General features: G+C 46.2%; 1 protein-coding gene and 1 long non-coding RNA gene across 4 annotated transcripts in view; one reads left to right on the forward strand and one right to left on the reverse strand.

The window, feature by feature from the left end:
- Window positions 1–3,086: 3,086 nt before the first annotated feature.
- On the reverse strand, window positions 3,087–13,230 carry LOC120598715 (uncharacterized). Of its 3 annotated transcripts, none has more exons than XR_005651724.1 (3): window positions 12,721–13,230; window positions 9,612–10,865; window positions 3,087–3,914 (listed from the first exon to the last, which is right to left on the reverse strand). It is a non-coding gene; the product is annotated as an uncharacterized LOC120598715 (long non-coding RNA). The 3 variants fall into 3 exon arrangements; XR_005651722.1 differs by having other exon boundaries at window positions 11,664–13,230; XR_005651723.1 differs by lacking the exon at window positions 3,087–3,914 and having other exon boundaries at window positions 7,568–10,865; window positions 11,664–13,230.
- Window positions 13,231–16,222: 2,992 nt separating this feature from the next.
- RARRES1 (retinoic acid receptor responder 1) overlaps window positions 16,223–24,393 on the forward strand; it is a 29,329-nt gene continuing 21,158 nt past the window's right edge. The window contains exon 1 of the mRNA XM_039857536.1: window positions 16,223–16,519. Within this exon, the coding sequence (XP_039713470.1) occupies window positions 16,238–16,519 (282 nt within the window). The 5' untranslated portion in view covers window positions 16,223–16,237. The remainder of the gene's footprint in view (window positions 16,520–24,393) is intronic.

Consider the following 24,393-nt stretch of genomic DNA (forward strand, 5'->3'; position numbering starts at 1 on the left):
AGTTAAAGCATAATTTGCTATCAGACTTAAAGAACTTCTCAGAGTTTTCTTAAGGTTGCTATTATAATAAATGTTGAACACGCTTCACCAAGTTGAATTACAGAGTTGTCTTCTGTCCACTTATAATGAATGGGCCAGTCTAGTTCATCTCCTGCAGCAAGAGAAGCCCTCATTATTTTTAAAGCCAGGATGCACTAATCACTCACATTTCACATCAGCAGGTATGTCAGCCACAGCAGTGATATGCTTACAAAAGCAGATCTCCACAAACAGCAGCCTACACAAACCTGCAGTGGAGGCCAGCCACCGCCCACTCCTACACCTGTGTGCATATCTGCTGGCTGCAAGCCTCATGGGTTAATTTTGCCGGAGGATGACCATGACATTGGTCCTTGTATACTTAATGACACTCATGTCCAGGCAGATTGTCCATGTTTACGTTCAATTTTATACACATATTTTTTAAATACTACAAGTTACAACACACAATAAATGCTTTAATTGGTATGACATACTGAACTATTTGAAGAAAATTATGCAATGAGAATTGTGGGAAACAATGCAGTAAACATTTGGTTACCTGTCCCATGGAGAGGAACGGAAAATTTTAAGCTGTTAGGTATTTTCAAATCATGTATATCTGCCTTATTTTATTTTTATAAGATATTCCAACCCAATTATAATTGCATAGAGTGTTAGAGCCTTAGGTCATGCGAAGGGTAAGGAAAGGGACATTTCTGGGGTGACAGACGTGATCTGTGTCTTGACTGGGATGCTGGTTACACAGATCCATACATTTGTCCAAACTCATGGAACTCTACATTTAAGACCTGGGCATTTCCCTGTACGTATAAACTCCATCTTAATTGCAGTTACAGTAACGTGCAGAAGAACAAAAAAGTTAAAACAAGTTCTAAAAGGTTATATTTAAAAGTAACTGTATTCACTGTACTAATTTCTTTGTGACAGAATACCAATTTCTGTACCATTTTTTACATGACAGAATAAAATCTCGAAACACTAAGCAATCGATCTGGACTCCCCAGGAGTTTGCTAAATGACTGCTGGTGAGAGGAGCTGACTCAGAGATGTATGAGTGGCAAAAGGGAGTCAATTAAAGATTAGGCCTTTGCTGAAAGTTAACCACCCACATAATCATAAGGTCAACACCCCAACTACCTGTGTTCATTCAGAGTAGGGTTGACTCCATGACGCCCTAGCCTTTCTGGAAAAGACTTGAGGGACCTTGAATTTTCACAAGCATGTGCTCAAAGCTTCTGGGGTTGCCCTTGAGGGCCAAAACACATATGGGTCTATTCCTAGATGACTGAACAAGAAAACTATGGATTATTGATTGACTGACAGCTTGATGTTAAGCTAAATGTGTGTCTCCAGCCGTGTGCCCCACTGCTCTTCCTAGAACATTTTAATCAAACAATTTGGATGAAGGCATAGAAGTCGTGTTTACCAAACGTTCAGAAGCTACGCACACAGGTGAGACCACCAATAAGATGGTTCATAGCCTCATAATTCACATCATCTGAGCAGGAATAATGACTGGGCCCAGGCCAAAAATTCAGCTAGAATAAATTGTTTAAAAAAAAAAATTGCCATGAGATCAAAAAGGCCAACTGCTAAATCTAGGGTGGAAGTGGGGAAACCTGACTTAACAGAAAAAAGCCCTGTGGTTTTTTTCTGACCACACATGCAATTATAAGCCAATCGCATGTGATACAGTTGCTTTAAAACTGACGCACTGAACTACGGGTCCACTAAACTCAACATTGACTTTCTCCCTTGGTTTCAGGTGCTGCATTTGAAGAGTGACACTGACAAACTGGAGTGTGTGACAGAGAGGAAGACCAGGCTGGAAGGAGATGTAGATACCGCACTCTATTGCAAACATTTTAGGAAATGCATTGCTTAGCCTGAAAAACATTCCTTATTTGCCCAGGACTGAGAGGGGTTACCAAACAAAGAACTTTGTTTTAAAACTAGGATAATCCCAGACAAACCAGGACAACCTGTCACTCTAGGTTGAGGTGACAGCAGCCTAAGAGGTACCAGGATACCTGACTGCTGATTCCTAAATGATGGAGGGGCTTATTCCCAGTTGCACGAAAGTGGATCAGGGCACCAGCCGATGTTACCCAGAGGCAGAACTGAACTCAAGGTAAAGACGGAGGTTCCCCAGGAGCTTTCTCAGGAGAATGAGCAGCACATGGCAGGTCTGCCTGAGGAGGAGCTCATGACTCCTGGGGTATGAAAACCCTCTACACATACACACACGCACACACATGCAAGCACGCTCTCTCTCTCTCTCTTTCTCTCTCTCTCTCAAATTCGTCATTGTCAAACCTCCAAATTCAGTAATACTTTTAAAGGAATCCTTATTATAGAATCACAACTGTGTCTTGATACACTTGGAAAGTGGGAAACATAATTTATTCTTTCTATAGAGAATGCTTGGCTCCTGGCTGGCACCCTCGAAAGTCCTCTGACATCCTCCCCACCCCAGCCCACTTCCCGAATCTGCCGTCCTCAGGGGAAGGGGTGAAGCTGGATGATGCTCCAGATTCCTTTCAAATCCAAGGTTTTATAATTTGTAAACATGGTACATATTTTTCCATGTAATTTATTCCTGATATTATTTCCCTGTGGTACATTTACATAAGAGCATTTTAGGTGTTCTAGAAACTGACATCAAACAAAAGGAGGATACAATGCGAAGGGCCAATGTGTTTGCAACTCTGATAAGTGAAACTCTGAGAAGAGGAGGCCCTGTGCCTATTCTCATTCTGACGAGGAAGGCAAAGGAGGAGAATGTTGGGAAGAGGGCTCATGAGCACTGTCCTCTGCGAGAGTGACCACTGCACCACAGGGACCGGGGAGGAGAGTATGGAGCGGGGAGGAGAGGAGCGGCTCACAGGGTGGGGCCACTTCCAGCACAGCCCTGGAGTAGTGGCTGCATCTGCCAGAGAAGGGGTGAGGGAAGCTGGTGGGGAGGGGACCCAGCCTCAGGATGATGTCTTAGCTCAGGCTGCTATAGCAAAATACCATAAATTGGGTGGCTTAAACAACAGACATTTATTTCTCACAGTCTGGAGGCTAGAAGGACAGGATCAAGGTGTCAGCAGAGTCTGTTCCTGGTGAGAATTCTCCTTCTGGCTTGCAGATGGCAGCCTTCTCAGTGTGCCCTCACATGGTGGAGAGAGGATGCACTCTGGGTTCTTCTTCTTCTAAGGACATTATTCCATCATGGAGCCCCACCCTCATGACCTCACCCAAACCCAATTACCTCCCAAACATCCCACCCGCAAATACCATCACATTGAGGGTTAGGGTTTCAACATATGAATTTGAAGGAGACACAAACATTCAGTCCGTAACTGAGAGATACAAGCCTTCGAAGCCAGGGCCATGAAGTTGGGGACCCAACTCCACACATGGAAGGCAGAGAGGCTTTAGGACCAGAGATGGGGGTTGGGGGGCGTTGAGAGTCACGATGAGCGATAGGGAGGGTAGACAGACCCAGGCCAGAATGCCAGCTCCACCACTCAGATTCCTCATGTGTAAAATGAGCCGTCCAGGGCTTGGCATCGTGCCTTATGTAGAGCAAGTGCTCAAGAAGTGTTGGTTGATGCTTGCTCTCACCATCACTCGTGGTAGAGAACATGCTCATGTCCTCCCCCAATCACCTCTCTTTCTTTCCAGACCCCATGCTGCCTGAGGCAGAGCCCTCATGAGTAACCGAAGTAACAGGCTCATTGTCTCGTCTGAGAGAAGTCTGGAGGCCAGCAGCTGCTCAGAAAGTCATGAAGGAGGCAGGCTCCTTCCTTCTTCCTGCTCCAAGTTTCTCGGTGCATAGCTTTTGTTGTAGCGAAGTAGCTGCTGCACGTCCAAGCCTAGCAAGTCTGCATTCCAGGAAGAAAAAAAAGGAAGGGGTGAAGGGAGGGGTGAAGGGAGGGGTGATAAGAGCACCTCAGCTGAGCCAGACCCCTTTTAAAAGCCATTCCTGCATGCCCCACACAGAAACTCCTCAGATGTCATTGGCCAGCAACAGGTCACACAGCCACCCCCAGCTACAAGGGCATCGGCACAGTATTTAGTGGATACATCGTGGACACATCGCCACCCTGAACAACACTAGGAGCCAGTTAGTAAGGAAGAAAAGGAGAACTGGTGCTGGGAAGGCAGACAGCAGTGTCTGCCTCAGCTCCCTCCTCTGGGCACATACACTCGTCATCTCTCCAGCTGTCTCTGCTTCTTGGGGAACTAAGAAACCACCAGTCCTAATGGCAGGGCCTGAGTGTGCAGCCGAGGACGAGTGTGCAGGCAGGCGAGGACGTCGAGAAGAGAATGAGTACGGGGTGCAGTGCTGCGTCTGGGCAAGGAGCTCTGTGACTCTCAAAGCAGAAGTGGTCACAGTTTACATGAGACCCTGGGACTTCTTGTTTATGAAATGGAAATGCAGAAAGGATTGAGTAGTCTCTTTTTCTCAAGACTTTGGTGGAATTGGCATAACTGTCCAAAAGAATATTCCACTGTACCCTCTGTTCTAAAACAAAAACAAAAACAAACTGACTGAACAGTAGGCCAAGAGGAGGCCTTGTGCAGAGCGGGTAATCTTATATGGTTTATGTCGTGGTTAAGAAATACAAAACAGCTAGTCCTAGTTGGATGATTTATAATTCTTTCTAGTTTGCTGTCTACCTATGCCTCTAAGGTGTCAGTGGGTATACCTGAATTAACCTGGTTGTCTTTTGGCGACCCACACACAGGCACCCAGACGAGGAAGCATAAGATGGTGTTCCATCATCCCAACTGCCACTTCCTGAACTAGTGTCACCCGAAGTCCAGTCCCTGGAGCTGGACCAGCAGCACCAGCATCACCTGGGAACTTGTTAGAAATGCAAAACCTCAGGCCCATCTCAGACCCGCTGGGATTCTGATATATGTTCAAGTTTGAGAACCACGAGCACAGATCAATGTCCAATAGCAGGGAAATAGTCAATAAAAGTAACCAACCAGTCTACGGTTTTTTAACACATATCACAAGAGAATTATTGAAACCAGTAAAAAGTTCAATCGGTCTTCTGAATTCTGCACTAATATGTTCTGAGAGAGTATAGGATATGAGATGAATTAAGAAAACCCTCTACAGGCCTGCAATTAAATTTAAATTTCTTAAATATTTTTTATTATTCTAATCACAGCATCTCTTTATATGTCTTGAAGGTCATACCAAGAAATAACTAATTTGCAGAAATGGATCTTGTTGAGAGTTTTGGCACCAAGTATAGGGATGAGATGTATCAAAAAGTGCTGTATATTCCTCCCATTGTAATAGCCCCAATTAGGGAGATAGGCCCCAGTTTTAACATGATATCTGTTATGGGCTGAATTGTGTCCTTCCAAATGCATATGTTGAAATCCTAAATGCATACGTTGAAATCCTAAACTTCTGACTGTATTTGGGGATAGGGCCTTTCAGGAGTGATAAGGTAAAATGAAGTCATTAGGGTAGGTCCTATCCAGTGACTGGTGTCCCTATAAGAGGAAATTAGGACACACAGATGCACAGAGGGAAGACCACGTGAGGACACAGGGAGAAGGGGGCCATCTGCAAGCCAAGGAGATGACTGAAAAATAACCAACCCTGCCAACACCTTAATCTCAGATTTCTAGCCTCCAGAATTTTGATACAATAAATTTCTGCTGTTTAACCCATCTAGTCTGTGGCACTTCATTTTGGCAACTGCAGCAAATAAATGCAATATGTAAAAAGACTCATGACAAGGTTGGGCCTCGCCTGGCAATGACTGCTATGGTAGGCATTTGTGCTGTTCCAAATATTTCCAGCTCTCCGCCTGTAGGGGAACATAACAATATTGTACCTTCCCACTCCCTGAAGAAGTTAGGCATGACCATGTGGCATGCTTTGTTTGGCCAATAAAAGGTAAGCAGAAGTAGCATGTCACTTCTGGCAGGAACTTCAAGTGCCTGAGCACAATACCTCCTGCTCCCTTTTCTCCTCAGCCAAGGCAAGGAGCAATGCTCCCGAAGAGGCTGTTCTATGAGCCTACTCCCTGGAGACCCATGATGCACTTGTAGTGAGAGCAACAAATGAATCACTGGTATTTTAAACCCTGAGATTTAGGCATTGATTATTATTGCAGCATATCTTAGTCTATCCTGACTGCTACATCAGTTTTATTCACCATTTAAAATATGAGTTATCTCATTAATCGAATTTCATATATTCAATTGTTTCATTTGATTCAGATAATAGGCATATCAACTAAACTATTGATCTTTTTTGTGGTTTGAGTTTTTAAAAACCTGAAATATCTGGTAATAAGGCCATGTGTGATACCTGCATGCTGGGAAGAGGGCACAGGGCTTCTTGTAGAAAGTGAAAAGGTGTCACTGAGATTAGTCTAAAAAAAAAAAAGACAACACAGCAAGTATCTCTGCACTGGGGAGGCGCAGCCAAAGGAGCAAATGACCACAGCATCCCTAGCTGGCAGCTCTCTCTTATACCATCTCATTCATCCCACACCCAGAATTTTACACGGAAGAGGCTAAAGCCAGTTTGGGTGGTTGAGCTGGGACTAGACCTCATTCCTCCTGACTCAGCCCTGTGCACTGCGCTGTACTTATTGGTCCTTCAAGAATCAAAAGATAGAATTTCATTTTAGCCAGCAATACTACCTCCTTAACCTCAAGCCTAGTCATAATTCCATTCTTTACCAGTGAAAACCATTTTTGCACTAGCATGTTTCTGCAAAATGATGGTCTTATAATCCAGCTCACCTCGTGCACTGTAAACTCTCTTCAGCCTAGGTGTGCAGGGATTTTGAGGAACCGCTAAAAACAAATGCCCATTTCTGGGCTTCGAGGTCTTCCGCCTTTTGGCTTTACCTCAGGTAGCCGCTGGCACCATTCCAGTCAGCCTCACTGCTGTCCCATGTTTGATCCTCCCTATAATTTGTTCACTGAGGCCACCCCTCCTGACTGGGAGTCTTCTCCTTGATGTTCTCACAACTTGCCAACTCTTCTAAGCCCACCACGGATAACAGCTTTTCTTGAATAACCTTCCAATGTGAAGATCCACTCACTCCATCACTACATTCTAGGAGCTCAATCAACCTCTGTATGTATACTGTCCAGGTGATTGTGTCATGTATCTATGAGTCAGGAGATTTACTTATCAGTACTTTGTTCTATTAGACACATGTTGTGTTATGTACTCTGTGGAAAAAATGGTGAAGAGGGAAAAAAAATAAAATGTGGGTTTTCTAACACATTGTCCTGTTATCTAGCTGCCACATGTGAGCAGATGCCTTCTCTGTGGTGTGTGGAACTGGTTTTGGTTTGCCTTGACCATACAGTCTATGCATTTGACTGGTGTACACTAGTATTATAAACGGTGTTCCACAGATCAATCTTTGCAGGAACTTCATGGTATATAAATCTTAACATCTATTAGGGACTATTAATACCTATTAGGGATTTTTCTTTGAAGAACATAAAATCCTAAGTATTATTGCCAGAAAAAAAAAACGACTTTAAAATCCTTTATTACGCTCTAATTTTTATAACATCTTCAACAGGAAAGAATAAACTTTACAATTTCAAGCTTTACTTAAACATCCTTCCCTTGGCAAATTAAGAGTCCCAATGTGTAATTTATTTTACGTCTCAGTTTATAGGTTGCCAAGTAGAAGAGTAATTCGTTCTTGGAACGGCAAATCTAATATCTTGAGTGATTGATGGAAAGACAAAATGCCATGCCAAATTCACCAGAAAATGTATAATTGACCTATAAAGATGTTGTGTTCCTAACCAGCACGACATGCCAACTTCGAGGGCTCCCTTTGGAAAACTACAAAATCCATTACATGTAATACTGACCATGTTCATTTCATTATATTTAAAAGACCATCTGTTGGCAATTATGTTTCAAAATGGGCTTGTCAAATCTTTCTAGAAGAACTTTTTCCTCAAAGCTACACAATCTAAATTACTTCTAGTTTTAAATGTGAACACATGGTGAATTTTAAAACAATTGCCCACAGGTAAGTGGAGCGGAGAATTGCGTAACAGTTCTATTCATCTGCTCAAACTTAGCAGTAACTGCATCAAGGATAGACGAGCAAACAGGCTGTTCACACGTTGTACTTCTGCTAACCAGAGTTGAGATCCCCAAATAATTCCAACATAGCCTTTTCTCTTAGAAGCCACCAGTTTCTGGCCAGCCGAAATGCTACTCATCCAGTGTCCCAGAGCCCAGGCAGCTGAGTTCCTTCTGGACCAGAGTCAGCCTCGTGCGTCCTGAGGTCCATCCAGGCTCATTGGGATGTGGAGAGAAATGTCCTCATGTCAGAACCAAGGCTTTACTACATTTTTCCATGTCCCCCGTGTTAACCAGAATAAAACAGAGCTTTCTCTAGTGGTGACAGAGACAGCCTGCCACTCTCCTCTAAAAAATGATCTTTTAACTTAGTACTAAAGATTAAGTGGCTCCTTCAGCATTCTCCTCTTGAAATAAAATAACCGCAACTCCCCGAATCACAAAGCCAGATTTTCCAGCCCTCAGTCAGCTTTGCTGCTGTGATCTGACCCCTCTAGTCCACCTGGAGTCTCTGGTTGTAGAACGCAGGAGACAGCGCTTGGAGAAGGGGTGAGCCAGACCTGTGTGTGGCTCCCTTCCCTGTCCCTCGCTCATGATACAGCTCTGGGCAAGTCACTTACACCTCTAAATTGTGGAGATTTGATGAGACGATTCTGTTACAGAAAGCATCTGGCATCCTGTCTGAAACATAGCTCCCCAAAATATTACTTTCCTTTTCCTCATGAGGACATTTCCAAATCATTGCTGTCGTGAAAAATCAGTTGTCTATACTATGCTGTCTAATATGGTGATCACTAGTCACAAGTGACTATGTATATTTAAATCAATTAAAATTCAATAAAATGAAATTTTCAGTTCTTCAGCTGCACTAACCACATCCCAAGCACTCAGCAGCCACATGCAGCTAGTGGCTACCATATCAGATTGTGCAGATATAGAACGTTTTCAACGGAAAGTTTCATTGGATGGTGCTGGTTACCTTATTTACTTTATTTTTGAGGCTTTCAAAAACATCCCTCTCAGTCTATACACCTAAACTGTTGTGTGAAATCTCTCCTTGGTAACAGGAATAAATGCAACCACTGTTTCTCATCACGTCTCTTTTATAAAGACCCTTGTCTCCAGTTCTGCACCACAAAGAATTCATTCTCACTGATCTCAAGCTAGAATTGCTCTCTCTTTAACCTCACAGACTCAGAAAGCTGTCATTAGTGGTCCCACCGCTGCCCGGACCTACATTCTAGGGTCCTTGGCCCTTCAGCCTTTGCCTTGCAGTTGAGAATCTGGTGGGGCGTAGGCATGGTGCTGAAAGCTCCAAGCGCTGGGTCTTGAGTGTGGGTGTTTGTGTGTGTAATTTGCCTTGGCTCACACTAGTGGAGCTGTACTTTGAACCAAGCAGCCTGGCTCTAAGTCCAGGCTCTGAGTCTCTGTGCTACCTGCAAATGATAATAAAAAAAAAGAACCAAAGACTTACAGTTAGAGTGAGCTCCTCCCAGCTCCAGCTTCCTCCCCAGAGCCAACCACTGGTAGCAGTTTATCCTTCCAGAGAAAGTCTATAAGATCAGTACTGAGAAAGAGTTGTCGTATTTCATCCTGTGATCTCACATAAAAATAGCAGATGTTTTCACCTCTTCTAATAACTGACATCGACCTTGTTTTCCAATCCCCCACAGGAGTGCTTGTACTCGTGAGACCAGAGGCAAAGGTGTGTGTCCACGGGGCGATGGTGGGAGAGACTTAAACTCGTCAATAAGGGGTACCCAGGCGTTTTGCAAGATCCACTCCCATGACGCTGTCATCTCCCCTGGATCTGACTCTGAGCTATGGCCCACGTCCCAGTCTATCTTAGAAATTCCTACTCTTCTCACAGGGTCTTTTTTGCACTCCTCCTCCCTTTGACCCTGCTTTTTTTAAAGATCCCGAGAGTACAGCTGACAGCTATCCAGCCTGAGAGCAGTCACTTCTCATATGGACTCATGGCCTGGCCTGGACCCTGTGGTTGGCTCGGTTCTGTAGCAATGGTTGGGAGTTGTTGGCGGAGGGCGCCCCTTCACCAGCTGGTTCAGCCCAAAGTTGGTGGAATCTGCCAATGTGGTCTTCTCAAGGTAGAGACGTCTGAGGTTTTCCCAGTTTGGGCACAGGCAGACCCCGCCATGAGACAGCCTTATATCTCTTTGGTTCCTGCCAGTAGTACCTGCCTCAGAAATCCGTTAGGAATTTTTCAACTGATATAACAAAATTATGCTTAAGTTGGCTTAAACAAGAAAGTTGTCTTATTGGTTCTTATAACCGAAATCTAGATAGAGCAAGCTTCAGGTAGTTTGCGAGCCGGCAGGTCAGTAAGACCCACAAGGAAGTGCTTTCTTTCCATGCCTCATCTCTGCCATCATCCCGAGGCCCACTCTCCTAGCGGGGCAAGATGGCACCAACCGTTTCTGGGACCACAGGGTTCCTCTCAAAGGCTCGGCAATGGGACCTCACCTGTTCTTGGTGTAGCCTCAGGGCTTGGCTAGGGAACATGGTCCTACAGCTCATGAAACTGGCTCCTGAGTCCTCAACCACGCTCTCCATGAGCCAGGAAAGCTGGGGATAGCCATGACGGCAGAGTCACCATGTCTTTCTCCACACACCGCAGGCCAGTCCCCTCATGACCAGTCCTTTCTGGCCTCTAACAAGCAGCAAGCCTCTGTGGCCATTTCCAGGGAAGACACATCCCAGCTCCTTCTTCCTGGAGGAGGGAAATATATAGTTAACGCCTTTCAAAACCCTCCCACTGAGCTCTCTGGCCTCTTATTACTCAAAGGGATGGGATGGGGCAGGTGTGGATGCTTGGGGCTCCTGAATGCCTCTGCTTAGCACATGAGCAGTTGCCAATGCCTGAAAGCTGTTAAATCAGAACCCAGGTCTCTACGCTCAAGACTTTGTCCCTATTAAAATGATAATACTTCTGAGAGAAGCAATACAGTTAGCCATGGCAGTCATTGACACCACAGTATAAATTAGCTCATCAACTGCTTTCCTGGACAGTCTAATGCAGGGCTGGGTGGGGGTGGGGGGGACGTGACTGGGCCTGAGGCAAAAGAAGAACGTGGAAAAATGAAGCTCAGAGGAAGGAAGACAAGCCTGAACTAATGGCAAATAAGCCTGAGGGTAGGCTTGCCCTGTCTATGCTGAATGATAGAACTGTAAAGTCCCTGTGGAAATGGTGGATCTTCCTCCACCGAAGAAACTGATTTGAAGTGCATTCATAGAGCATTTCATTTATTTAGTTATTTAGAATGGATAACACACATTACAAAAAAATCAACTGCCACCAAAGAGTACATGGTAAAAAGTTTTTCTCATACCCATCTCCCATCCCATTATTACTAATAGCTTATAAACATTTTCAGAGACATCTTTGCATATTTTCCTATTTACATATGTAGGCTTATGTGTATTTGCTTCTTTTTAAACAAACTGTAGCAATTGTTAAACAAACAATTTGCCCTCTGCTACACCTTGCCATCCATCAAAAGCATTGTACCTGAGAGAGGATTAGGTGTCCACAAGCCGGATCTCCCTCCTTCTTAATGGCTGCACAATATCCCACAAGATGGAGGTAACATAACTATTCGGCCATGGAACTTAGCGTTTCTTCCAGCCTTTTACTCTTCATTCTTTCCCCCCAAATATGTATTGGTGCCTATAGTGTGCCAGGCACTGTTCTAGGGACAGAGAGTGGAAAATGAGGTAGGCATTTGAAGAGTGTACAATCTACACGAAGAGATAAACATTCCCATATATATATTTCTTCATGTACATGTATGAATTTATCATTATTGTAAACCCTAGAGGTACAGTTGCCAGGTCAGAAGGTGTGGGCATTGTTAGTTTTGACAGACACTGCAATTAGCCCAACATAGAAGTTGTATCAGTTTACTCTCTTATCCTCTACACGGAATATCTTTTTATATGATTAAAATTCATTATGGTTTTTTTATACCATTGTTTCTCAAACAAAACCCGTTATATAAAATTGCTCACGATAACCTGCACAATGACTAAGGAACTACGAAATGTAACACATGGGACACAGTTGGTGGGACACATCTACTTCTGCTTGGTGGCCAGACTCTGCTATGACCTTCCTTCCTACCATAAGGAGAAGTCTTTGGATGACCCCAAAGAGGAAAGACTGGGGTGGGAGGTGGTACACGTGATCCAAGAAAACAGGCCTTTGGAGAATAGGGTGTGCAGTTAACAATATCACTCATGCACATGTATCTGGCAAGGTGGTACAGTCCACGCCCACAAACACTGGATATAATCTGGGAAAAAATATATTAGTGATACTCATGACAAACCAAAGCCTGATTTCCCTGGTATTTAAAGAATTTTTACAAATCAGTTAGGAATCCAACCACCCCACAGATAAATGGACGAGCCATAAACAGACAATTCTCAGCAAAGGAAAGATTCTCCTGTGGACCAGAAAATCTGTTTATAAAAGGAATGCTATAATTTAAAAATTTTTTAATGGGTGTTCCTGATCAATATCGCTGTCCCAATTTTAGTTATTATAGTTGTTAAAAACAACTGACCTTGGAAGGGTTCTCCGTGCTCACACAGCACTTGTTCCCCTGGTCTTTTCTGTGTCTGTCTTTCCTCCTGTTTATAACTTCCAGGATTTTCACCGCCTCCTAGTACTAATGCTGCTGTCAGCCATTCCCGCCCCTCCCCTTTCTAGCCTGTGAAGGAGATTGCTACTTGCCTGCCACTGTCTACTTTCCCTGCAGCAACTCCGCTGGGGTTCTGCCTGGATCCCTAGGATCCCTTTCGTGAATTCTGCCCCTACCACTTGGCATGTTTTTGCTTCCAACCTGAGGTACCTGTCACTCTTTTCAGGAGGGCTGTCTTTGAGGTACTGCCTCTTTGTACCCACATAGAGAGAGTCTGAAGATCCTGGGCTTTGTGACCCAGGGGGACCCTTAGCCAATGACTGACAGAGAAGTATGGGAGCACAGATCCCCTGCTGGGGATGTGGACAAATCTAGGGCGCAATTTACATTCCAAAGGTCCCCTTCAGATCTGGCGAAGATACCTTTCTTGTAACTCTGTCTGAGATCCTTGCTTGCTACCCACCTTCTATGTTCTTACTGGTTTCTCCTGGGAGAGTTTCCTTCTTAAACTGCTTGCATACAATCATCTCAGGGCCTGCTTCTGGGACACCCCACATAAGACATAATCTTCTTCCACAGCAACAAAATCCTGATTTCTATTCTAGCACATGGCTTCCCTGAATAAAGGCTTCATTTCCCAGCCTCCTTGGCAACTAAAAATATGACTAAGTTCTTGCCAATGAAATATAAACAGAAATGCACTGTGGGACTTCTAGGAAGTCCATAGCTGATGGCCAGAGCTCCTCTTGGACTCCTAGGACAGGGGGCACACACTGAGGATGTGGGAGCAAGGATCTGGAAAAAGCCTGGACCCCAAACAACTTCATGGACCTGGAAATACCAACCACAGATTGCCTACTACCCCCAACCCAACTTCTTTTGTGTTACAAATAGTTTTTCTTTCGTTTAAGCCAATGTCATTTTTTTTTTTTTTTTTTTGCTTTATGTAGTCAAACTTAATCCTAACTCATAGACCAATCTACCACTACAGAGGCTGAAAAAAGGCAGATGTTTGCTTTTCCAGCCTCCTTTGCAGCTAAGTGTTGCCAATGTTACCTAGTTCTGGCCAATGAGTTGTAAGGGAAGGTCTGGTGGGGAGAAGGGTTGGGGGAAAGAGATTCTAGAAAAGATTTTTTTCCCAGAAGAAAATATGTTGTATGAGATAGAGCTCTCTTGCCACCCTGGCAACCTACTCCCTGCTACCTGCCTTTGGTTGCCGTATATGAAGATATGATGTCTGGAGCTGTGGCAGCCATTCTATTACCATGAAGCAACGAGTCTATGGAGAAAAAGCTGAGCATCTGAGGATAACTGTGCAGAAGGATGGTGAGAGCATGAACCCTTCCAAAAATCACTGAGTTACCAAACCATCCCTGTGACCTCCCACTCCACACCACTGAATAGTCCACAGTGTTAACCAGTTTTCCTGTTACTTCTGAAAGCAGCCTTAAATTCACGGGAGTGGGGTTAGGGGAGGGATTGGCACAAAGCACTGAAATAAAAATAAGCAAAATCTGATCTTTATAAGAACTGGAAGTGCTACATTATCAAGAAGCCTACTCCTATAAACCCTGGAGGGGGAAATGACTAGGTTCTGGGGAGATCATGATCTCTGTTAGGCTGCCTCTGAAGGAGGGAAACAAACTCCAACTTCAAGGAACTTAAATGATAAGAAATGAGCTCCAGGGTCAATTGATTCAGGTGCTCAACAATGTCATTAGGAACGCAGGCTCCTCCCCTCTCTTTGCTCAGACATTCTTCAAATGGGCTTCACTCACAGGCTGCTAGAAAGATAGGAACGCACTTCTAGGTGGCACATCCAGATATGACAAGGCTAAGAGTCTTTTATGATCTGCTCCATCTCTATTATCCCTCTGACTTCTCATTCTGACACTTTCCCCATTATCTTCTCCCTCCAGCTGCCCTTGCTTGCTCTTCCTCAAACATGCCAGGTGAACTTCCTTGGGGCCTCTGCACTTGCTCTTCCCTCTACCTACAGTGCTCTTCCCATACATATCCACTTGACTCTCCACCTCCCTCAGGTTCTTACTCAAATAGACTTTCCCAGTGAAGCCTGCCTTGACCACCCTATTTAAAATAATTATGACCACTTTGCATCAGGCTTAGTTTTTCTCCACAGCACGTAACTGCATCCAACACAGGGCATATTCCCTTGCCTGTTTGTTTGGGCTCCACCTGCCTAGGTGTGCTCCATGAGCACAGAGATGCTTTTCTGATTGTCCCCCGTCATTGTCCCGGGGCCTAGCAGAGTAGGTATCCCATAAATATCTGCAGCAGCAAGGAAAGGCAGACAAGAGATGGGCGACAGCCACAGGAAGAAGTAGGGGAGGGAGGATGTTTTCAGAGATGGCACCCCCATCTGTCACCCCTAGCCTTCCCCCAGCATCTCATCCAAAATCACACATGCCAGGCTTCAACCAGTCACTGGCAAAGAGAAGGGATTTCCTTTAGCTCCACAGTGGAGCTGAGGTCAGTGGGTGTTGGGGAAGGGTGGACCCGTAAGCAAATTGAAGAGAGATGAAGAAACACGTTGGGAGTGTCCAGAAGTACAAGTTCTACCCTCTAACCCCTGGTTCTCCTGGGCTTTCTCTCTTGTCTGTGGGTGAAAGACGACCATCTCATCCCTCCACTGCCATGTGTCTAAAAAGAGTTGTCAACACTCGCTGCCGCCACTGCCCCAAAGCTCCATCCATGCTTCACCCCGCTGGAATCCAGCTTCCACTCCCAACCTTTAAATGTGCCTCACACCAGGGTTATCAATGACCTACTTGTTTCTAAGTCTAATGGGGCCTCTTGATCCTTATCTGACTCTGCCCTACTGGCCACTTCAGCCTCCTCTCCAGCCCCAGCTCTCCAGCGACCTGTCCCACTTCCAAGGTCATTGTGCTACAGTGACCTCTATCAATGCCAGCCCCCTTCTCCACTCGTCCCCCCAGTTTCATCTCCTGGGAAAGCACTGCTCCAAGTTTTGGAGAACTGAAGTAGGTTCGCTCTGAAACCCTGAGTTTCGAAATCCCAGCAACCGCAAGGGAGAGGAGCTGGGTCCCACGACAGGCAGGGGGCGCCGGGTGGCGCCGGGTGGCGCCGGGTGGGCTGCGCTCCCTTCGGGGTAAGAGCCTCCACTTCCTCCCTCGTGTCCGCGCGGCCGGGGCCTGACACCCCGACCCTGCGCGCCACGGCGCCGCCGCGCCCGGGCCCCGCGCCCAGGCAGCGAAGGCCATGCGGAGCGGGGCGGGGCGGAGGGGCCCCGGGCGCGGGTAGCGCCGAGGGGCGCGGCACAGCGGGGAGCCGGGCTCCCCGCAGCCTGCTGCCCCGGGGGCGGAGGGGAGGGGCCCGCCGCGGCCTTATTTCCTCGAGCGCCAGCGTCACGCGCTCCGAGCCCGAGTCCGCCGAGCGCCGCGCCAGCCCTCCCGCGCCCATGCAGCCCCACCGGCGCCCCCTGCCCGCGCCTGCGCCCGGGGACCCGCGCCCCACCTCCCCGCTGGTCGCGCTGCTGCTGCTGTTGCTCGCCCTCCAGGGGGCGACGGCGGCGCCCGCGGGGTCGGGGGGCCCGGAGGACTCCGGGTGGCGTCAGGACGCGGAGCCCCCGCGCGGGCTCCTGCAGCAGGCGGCGCGCGCGGCGCTGCACTTCTTCAACTTCCGCGCGGGTTCGCCCAGCGCCCTGCGAGTGCTGGCCGCCGTGCAGGAGGGCCGCGCGTGGGTGAGTGCGGGAGCCGCGGCCGCGCACCGCGTGGGCGGCGACGCCGGGATGCGCGCGCCTGGCCGGTCCGCGGCGGGTCCGCGGCCGGGACCGAGCTGGTCCCCGTGCGCCCCGGAAGCGCCCGTGGAAGGGGAGCATCGCTGCGCAATGTCCGCAGGAGACGGGCTTGTTCTTTGAGGCATTTACAAGGCCGTAGATTTTTCACAGGGCAGCTTCCATACCTGGGGAGGAGGTGCACGGGGAAACTGAGAAACAAGCCCAAAAGGCAGGGCTCGATCTTGACTGCGGGTACCCTGAGTTAGTTGCATTTGGGGTGGTCACAGCGGGCGCGACCCACCAGTGGCTACACAGAAGCCCTGGGCGAGGTTTCCAAAATCTAAGACGGTTCCCACGCCCGACTGCGGACAGACTGGCTTGTCAGTGAAGGACCACCCAGCAAGGGCTTCAGGATATGGTTGGTATTTATGCATGGGCCTGAGTAGGGATCTTGGTAATGTTGGCGTCTGCTTTAATCTAATGGGAGTGAATAGACCAGGGCTCATTCTATGCGAATAGAATGAATGAGAACATTGCAACCTGTTGTTTGGTTGCTGATTTCAAGGAACTGGCTGTAGGCTTCCTTTTGTGTCAATGAAACTACATTGTTTTCTTCATCAAATAGAAGATTACAAAAGTTACGGAACTACACTAAGTCTGCCCCCAAAGTAATGCTGCTCTTTCCAGTAATTCTCAAATATTCCACAGAGCCTGCAGACTCAGCCTCAATGAATCTAGAATTGAGTATAGTGTATAAATAGGTAGCTTTAAAAAGTGGCAGCAGGTTTTCAGTTTAAGATTATTCTAGACCTGGTGTCAGACACAGGAGTAGGTTAGGCCTTTTGGAAACTCAGCCTTGGTTCCTCAAAGACTTAATCCAGCACCTCAGGTGGCTAAATTATTGACGTTGAAATCAAAAATTGTTCCTTAGAAGAGGCAACCTGTATCGTGTCACCTCTTTTAACGATCCTTGCTATCTTTGGGAGAAAAAAGTTTAGTTTTACTAGCTCTACAGACAAGGAGGAAACAGAGCTTGGGAACTTTTGTCAGAGCAGAAGAGAGCGGCTACCTCCCAGAGCCCAAAGAGGGCCTTCCTGAAGATCCACCCCCTGGTTACCAGCCAAAGGATTCCCTATAGAAAACCAAGCTCAGATTTTAAGGTGTACAAGTTGTCAAATTCCAGGAATTTTTCTCTTCCTTCTAAGACCATAAAAAAAGTAAAATAAAATACTTTGTATTTAAAGTAAAATAAAATACTTTGTATTTGCACACATTGAGTCACCTTCTTGAAAAAAATAAAACACTCAGCATCTTTGACAAAATAAACTAGCTCTCAAAACCCGAGTTAAGAAAAAATTCCCTTTCTCTTCTAAAAAGAGCTCAGTTACTGCTTTTCATCTGAAATAGTATAATGATCCTGAATTTTAAAGGGACCCTCCTTTGGGGCCCAAAAGGGGGGTGGGTGGGAATAAGTCAATAAATTAGAGGCAGGTGTGCATGAGAGGGTGGAGGCCATAAGTAGAAGAATCCAGGGCATTGAACACAAGACAGGCTAAGTTCCTACGGTCATCTGATTTACCTTTACATTTCCTCCAAAAAATGGTTTTAAATGTTTTAAAATCAAGTACCCGTGAGTGGGGAGGTAGATGGGGGGAAAAAATTTAAATCATTTCCTCAATTAAAAAAAAGTGAGTTAAAATAAAATCAAGTATCCAAGAAAAAGAGTTTAGTGATTTTCAGGGCCAAGAATCCCTAGAGGCTAAAGTGGTTTCAGTTTCCTCTCAGGAATTCACCGAAATTATTTTCCTCCATTTTTCTGCCTCCTCCAAATATCCCCAGAAAAGAAGAGTTCATCTCCAAGAATGATCAAGGCAGCTGGGGCAGGGTGTGCTTTAAACTTGTGAGAATGGCCTGCCAGGGTTCTTGGGGGTGACAGAAGCAGAGGAGGAAGTGGCTGAGAGTGTGATTCCTTCTAGAGAACTGCCATGGACTCCCTTTCCAGAATGTGGGAGGCCACCTGGTGGGGCGTTGCAGGGAACCCAGATACCAGCCCCTGCTTTGCCTACAATGAGCCACACGACTTAGAGAAGGTCATATAAGTCTCTGGCTGTTTCCTCATTTGGAATGGAAATAATACATGTTCTGCTAACTATGCTAGGTGTTCTTAAGAGTCATATAAGGTGATATAAATACCAATTGTAAAGTATAAAAATGTTAGTTACCATTATACTGCCTGAGGGGCAGTCCCTTCATCCATTAGTTATTTCTTGAGCACTTACTACGTGCTAGGCTTTGGGCTAGATATTGTGGCCCTAATTCAGACTGGGGTGGGATCATCAGGAAGGCCTCTGAGATTCATCTAGTTTAGCAGTCACTCAGCTGCCTGACTGAGGAGCAGAGACACCACCCACATGGGACTTTCACTGTAGTGACTTAGGAATTTCTGCAATTACAAGAGAAGTTGTAGCACTGACAAGAAGTGAAAAATGATAGATCCCCAAAGCTCGGGTTTGTACCTTTATCCAATCACTGCATTTTCAGAGTGAGCACTCAGTTGCTGCACAGTGTCATGCATCCAGGAGTGACCCTTGGGTGAGCAGGTGGCTGGGTAGGAAAGAAGTATAGCTGGTGGGGATCCCTGTCCATCCTCGAGGTCAACAGGCGACTTTGCAAGGTGAGAGGCTGGGGCCAAGTCAGAGTTTTTTACAAACTAATGGCAGGTTGTGGTTGTTTTGTGGGTTTTTCTCTTTTTTTTTGGAAACTATTAGAGTATTTTTCAGAAATTAGTGGAAGTAGTGCCTCACAATGTTTCAAATGTGTATGTATGAATTAGGTCATTATGAAGAATGCAGTTCTTGCTGTTGGTTTGAGAGAGAGAGAGACAGAGAGAGACAGAGAGAGACAGAGACAGAGACAGAGACAGAGAGGGGGAGAGAGGGAGAGAGAGCGCGCGCGCTAGTGAACCAAATGATTTTAAAGACCTCTTCCAGCTCTGAAATTCCTTGATTCTATGTGATTTCTTGGTTCTGCAAGAATCCCTCATTTTAGAAACACTGTTGCCCTCTAGTGGCGAACTGCAGTTATGGCTGTGGTAGTAAATGCAACGAAGTACTGAGAAGAAATCGGTGCTAACTGGTGAAAAAGTGCAAGTGAACATTCTGTTTTGTTTTGCTTAGTAATTATAGGGAGTGGTCACAGACCTGAGCTTCCGTTCTCTCACTGCTCCCGCCTGATGCCATCTCCTTCCTGGCCTGACCTTATCCTTTCATGACCAAAGAGGCTTCAATTTTTCTGATATCACCTGGCACATCTCAGAATCAGTGGTGGGCAATTTTGAGTGGTGTTGAGAGTTCTTATGCTACCCAGGATATACGAGCTCGGCCCCACTCCCCACTACTCAAGGCTACCCCTTACACTGAGACAAGTCTTCTCTGGCCACTCAGTAAGTCCTGGGACCACTGGCCCCCACCCCAAGCAGCTGGTGAACGGCCAGCCCTTTCCTGACATGTGGAGAGACTGACTGAGATCTCTGTGGCCACACTTTGTGACAAGTCAGCCCTTTCAGACATTGCTCTGAGAATGGTCACTTAAGATGAATGCCCTCTGGCCTGGACTGGACCAGTAAGGAACATAATTAAAACAACTGACCTGAAGTGTAGGGGGAATATTATGTTCATACCCTAATTGCTTCAATTTAAATTAAAATCACAATATATGTGAATGTATCACCTATCTTTTGGTATAGGGCCAAGGACATTTAATTGGCACGCGTTGCAATCTTTTTAATGAAAAGACACACCTATGTTGCATTTTGGTTTACTTACATACTCTTTGCAAATGGAGGGATCATTTGCAAAGAGTACAGTGCACAATCCTCTACTTTTCCTTTTTTCTTGCCCAGTCTTGACACACCCACACCCAATTCAACAGCAAGAGTTTTAGAGACGACTTTATCAAGTCCTTCTACAGCATTTAACTTGGATTTCTTTGACACCTTTTTTTTATACCCACTCTTCACCAGTTTACATAACATTTAATTATGCAATTAGGTAATAAGTACACCTGGCTTAAGCAAGTTTGGGAGCAAAAGAACTGACTTTTGGTAAGCATCAGGCTTCCCCGGTGCGGGTGGGCTGTTCTCCTGTGGGCGCCTGTCGTGTGGCTGACAGCAGACCAGAGCCTGTCAGTGGAGCCACAAGACAGGTGACCACCTACCCTACTAAGAAAAACCTTTTTATCACCTTTCGATCTATAAAGCACTAAAATACAACATAATTCATGCAATTACCACTCCTCTTGAAGTCTTCTCTTCATTACTGTCGATAATTCAGAGCTGGTTGTTCACAAGAATAGGAAAGCAGTGCATTAAGCAGGCCATAGAAGCAAAGCCAGGGAATGGAAAAGGCCACAGTGAATAGGGAGGGGAAAGATGAGTCATAAAGCACTCAAGTGAAATCATCCTTACTTTCTCTCAAGGAAGGCCCTAAGTGCCTTTGCAGTCCTCGGAAAGAATCGAGGTGGGGTAGGAATTGCAGAGCCCTTCGGTGCCCTCACACTGCCTAGGGACGAAACAAAGATCCCGAAAGCACAGAACAGGGAACCACTTGCCCTCCTTCCTCCCCAGGCACTGCTCCTGCTGACACGCAAGGTCTCTGCCTCGCCTCCTGCCACAGCATTCACTTGCTCTGCAGGCGCTGACTGCAGAGTCTGGATCTAGCATGGGGTGGGAAAAGGCCACCTGGCTATGGGGGTAAACTTTGGTCTAGACCTCCTTGGCACTTCGGCAGTCACCTAAGCCAACTGCACCCAGCAAGTAGGAATACTTTTAACCAGCTTGTAATGAATTGGTTTTGAAAACCACACACATTTTTTACCAGCCCACAACATTTTCCACTTGTCCTGCCACATGTCGTGTCATAGCCAAGGATGCATGCAATCACAGGGTATCAGCAGTGTCTTCAAATAAAGACCCGTGGTGGCGGTTTGTGAATTTAACCACCCGGAATCCAGCTTGGCTGTACACTCTGTCTTGAAAGACCTAGGCTGTTCTGCTGGAGAAGGAGTACCCAGCTCTAAAATGACTGATAGTAACGAGACATGAAATTTTAAATACACACACACACACAACACAAGCCACACACACACTGCATGTACAAACACACACACACACACACACACTCCCAAATCCAGCCTTGATCTCGCTGTATCGGCAATGAATCACCCTAGAGGTTTATGCAGCCTTGGCATTTAATTGCTTTTGCGATGGAACCTGAATTGAAGAGGCTTTTACAGAGCTGGTCCCACAGTGAGTGGTTGGGTCAGTACCCAGAGCAGGCCTCCACTCTGGGTTGCTTCTCATGGTTGTTCAGGATGCCTCTAGTCAGTAAAGTCAAGTTGTGAGAGAGGGTCCTGTACCGTCGCTATATGTGTGTGTGATGTGTGTGATGCCAGGATGGCCCCAAGGGGATGCACCCACACAGAACAGGACGCTTAGGATCACAAGTAATTTGGTATCTGTTTTAGTTTCACTGCTGTATCAAATTACCACAAACTTGGTAAGTGAAAAAAAAAACCCCACAGATTTAGTCTCCTATAATGCTGGAAGTCAGAATTCTGAAATGGGTTGGTCTCACTGGACTAAAAAGAGATCAAGGTATTGGAAGGGCTGCGTTCCTTCTGGACATTCTAGTGGAGAACCCATTTCCTTACCTTTTCCAGCTTCTAAAAGCATACCTTGGCTCACGGCTCTGTCCTCCATCTTCAGACCCGGCAGCAAAGCATCTCCTGAATGTAAACTACTGTCTCCTCCCCGTAAGGACGCTTGCAAGTACAGTGGGCCCACCTGGGTAATCCAGGTTTCTCTGCCCATCTCAGGATCCTTAACTTAATCACATTGGTCAAGACCCCTTTGCCCTGTAAAGTAACATTAACAGGCTCCAGGAATTAGGATATGGGCACCTTTGCGGGTGATTACTCAGCCTACCACACCCAGCTCCTGGGTGGCTCTGAACTCCTGCAAGTATACGGCCGGACAAGTGACTGTACCCAAGAATCAGCAGCGCTTGCTCCACCTCCTGCCTGGCTGGTCTCTGAAGGCCTGGTAATGTTCCCTCTGAACGTGCCTGCCTTCCACACCCTGTCCTGGCACTCGATGGTGGGCTGCTTTGTGCTTGCTCCCCAACAGCCCACTTTATTTCCACTCTGCCTGGATGTCTGCTTCTGCAAGGCAAAGGCAGTGGATCCCTGTGTCTCTTTATCTCTTCCTCTGACCTAGCATAAGGCCCTGCAAGACACAAATATTAAATATTTTTTAAATGAAAACAGAGGTAGCTGTGAGGGTGCTGGGCCCACTGGGCACCTGGAACAGGAGGCCAGGCCATTCCCAGCCCTTCTGGAGGAGGGAGGGAGACTCAGCTCCTCACAGCTCTCTTACAAGCAGCCTTTTCGAATTAGCCCTGCTCCCAGCTAGAGGCAAAGCAGAGGAGAACAGCGCTTCCGGCCATGTCCACTCTGGCTCCTTTCAAAGGGTCAAGGACTCCTACCAGGAGCTGACTAAACAGAGATGAACACAGCGTTCTGTCTCTTTCCCTCTACTACTCAACCCACTAAAGCAAAGCATGCACGTGCAAAGATCTCCTTGGCCCCCACTGGACGGGGCCTGATCTGAAAGTCATTGACGTTTTGTTCCATAAGCTGTTTTCGCTTTATCTGTCGTTGCCTGAGAGAAGGGAAATGCAATAAGATAATCCTGGGGTATAATGTAATACAATGATGCTCTCTCCTCGCCAGAACGTAAGAACAGCACAGCAATTTTTATCCACCGTTGAGTTGTTTACTTGTCTCCAACTAAGCCTGACTCATAAAACTAACCTTATAAAATGAACACGTTTGCTTTTACTGGAATGACATGACATTTATGTTTTCTTCCCAAATGTGAAGGCTGGAAGGGACATTTAGAAGCCGAGTCTGTTCTGCCAGGGGGGCCCAGAGTGCGAGAGAGGGGAGATTAAAATCACCTCAGAGCTCTTGACAGCTAGCATTGTGCCCGCCCCCTCCCCCACCTGAAAACATGATGTTTCAAGTCGTCAGCCCTGGCTGGAAGGCAACATGAGGGGACCGTGCTTAGCGACCAGTGTCAGGGACAGGGAAACAAGGGACAGAGTTTCCCCAGAGCACGGGGTTTTCTTTCTGTTGACTAGCGTCCAGCAGAATCTAGTCGAGACTCCCAGAGTCACAGTGTTTCTGTGGCCTTCCTGCAGCCAGTGACAGCAAGACTTCTCTGGAGCATCAGCCCCACTTTTCCATTCGCTCCAAGGTTTGGGGTGAGTTTAAAGGGGGTATTATGTTTCAGAAATATGTTCTTAGAATGAATACCTATTCTCCATTTCTCATCAGTTTCCTCCAGTTTGTTTCCAATACTCACACCCAATATTTCAACGATTTTACTTTTAAACAAACATATTGTATCTATATAAAGATAGTCCAGACACACACCGGAGGAAAAATCTTTGATCCATTGACACAAAAACAAAGCTTGATGTTTTACATTAAACAGCTTTTTACTGAAAATGAGACATGACTTTGCAGAGTTGCTGTTAAAATGTGCAGTTTTAACTTCTTGCTGCATATATAAATGTCCTTGCATGGCAAGATGGCTGTCTATGTAACAGGAAGCAAGAAGCGAATGTTCTTCAAAAACAATTTAAGTCAGGCTGCCTTCTTCAAATGTTCCTGCTTGAAAAGGAGCAAATGCTGCATCACCCCAGAGTTTCTTGACTGCACCCGCTGAAGCAGAATGTAGACTTGTCTCCTTATTTACTAAGGCATCATGGGCTGAT

Source organism: Pteropus medius, unplaced genomic scaffold, assembly GCF_902729225.1.
Source record: "Pteropus medius unplaced genomic scaffold, Ma_sr-lr_union100, whole genome shotgun sequence".
Classification (NCBI taxonomy): Eukaryota; Metazoa; Chordata; class Mammalia; order Chiroptera; family Pteropodidae; genus Pteropus; species Pteropus medius.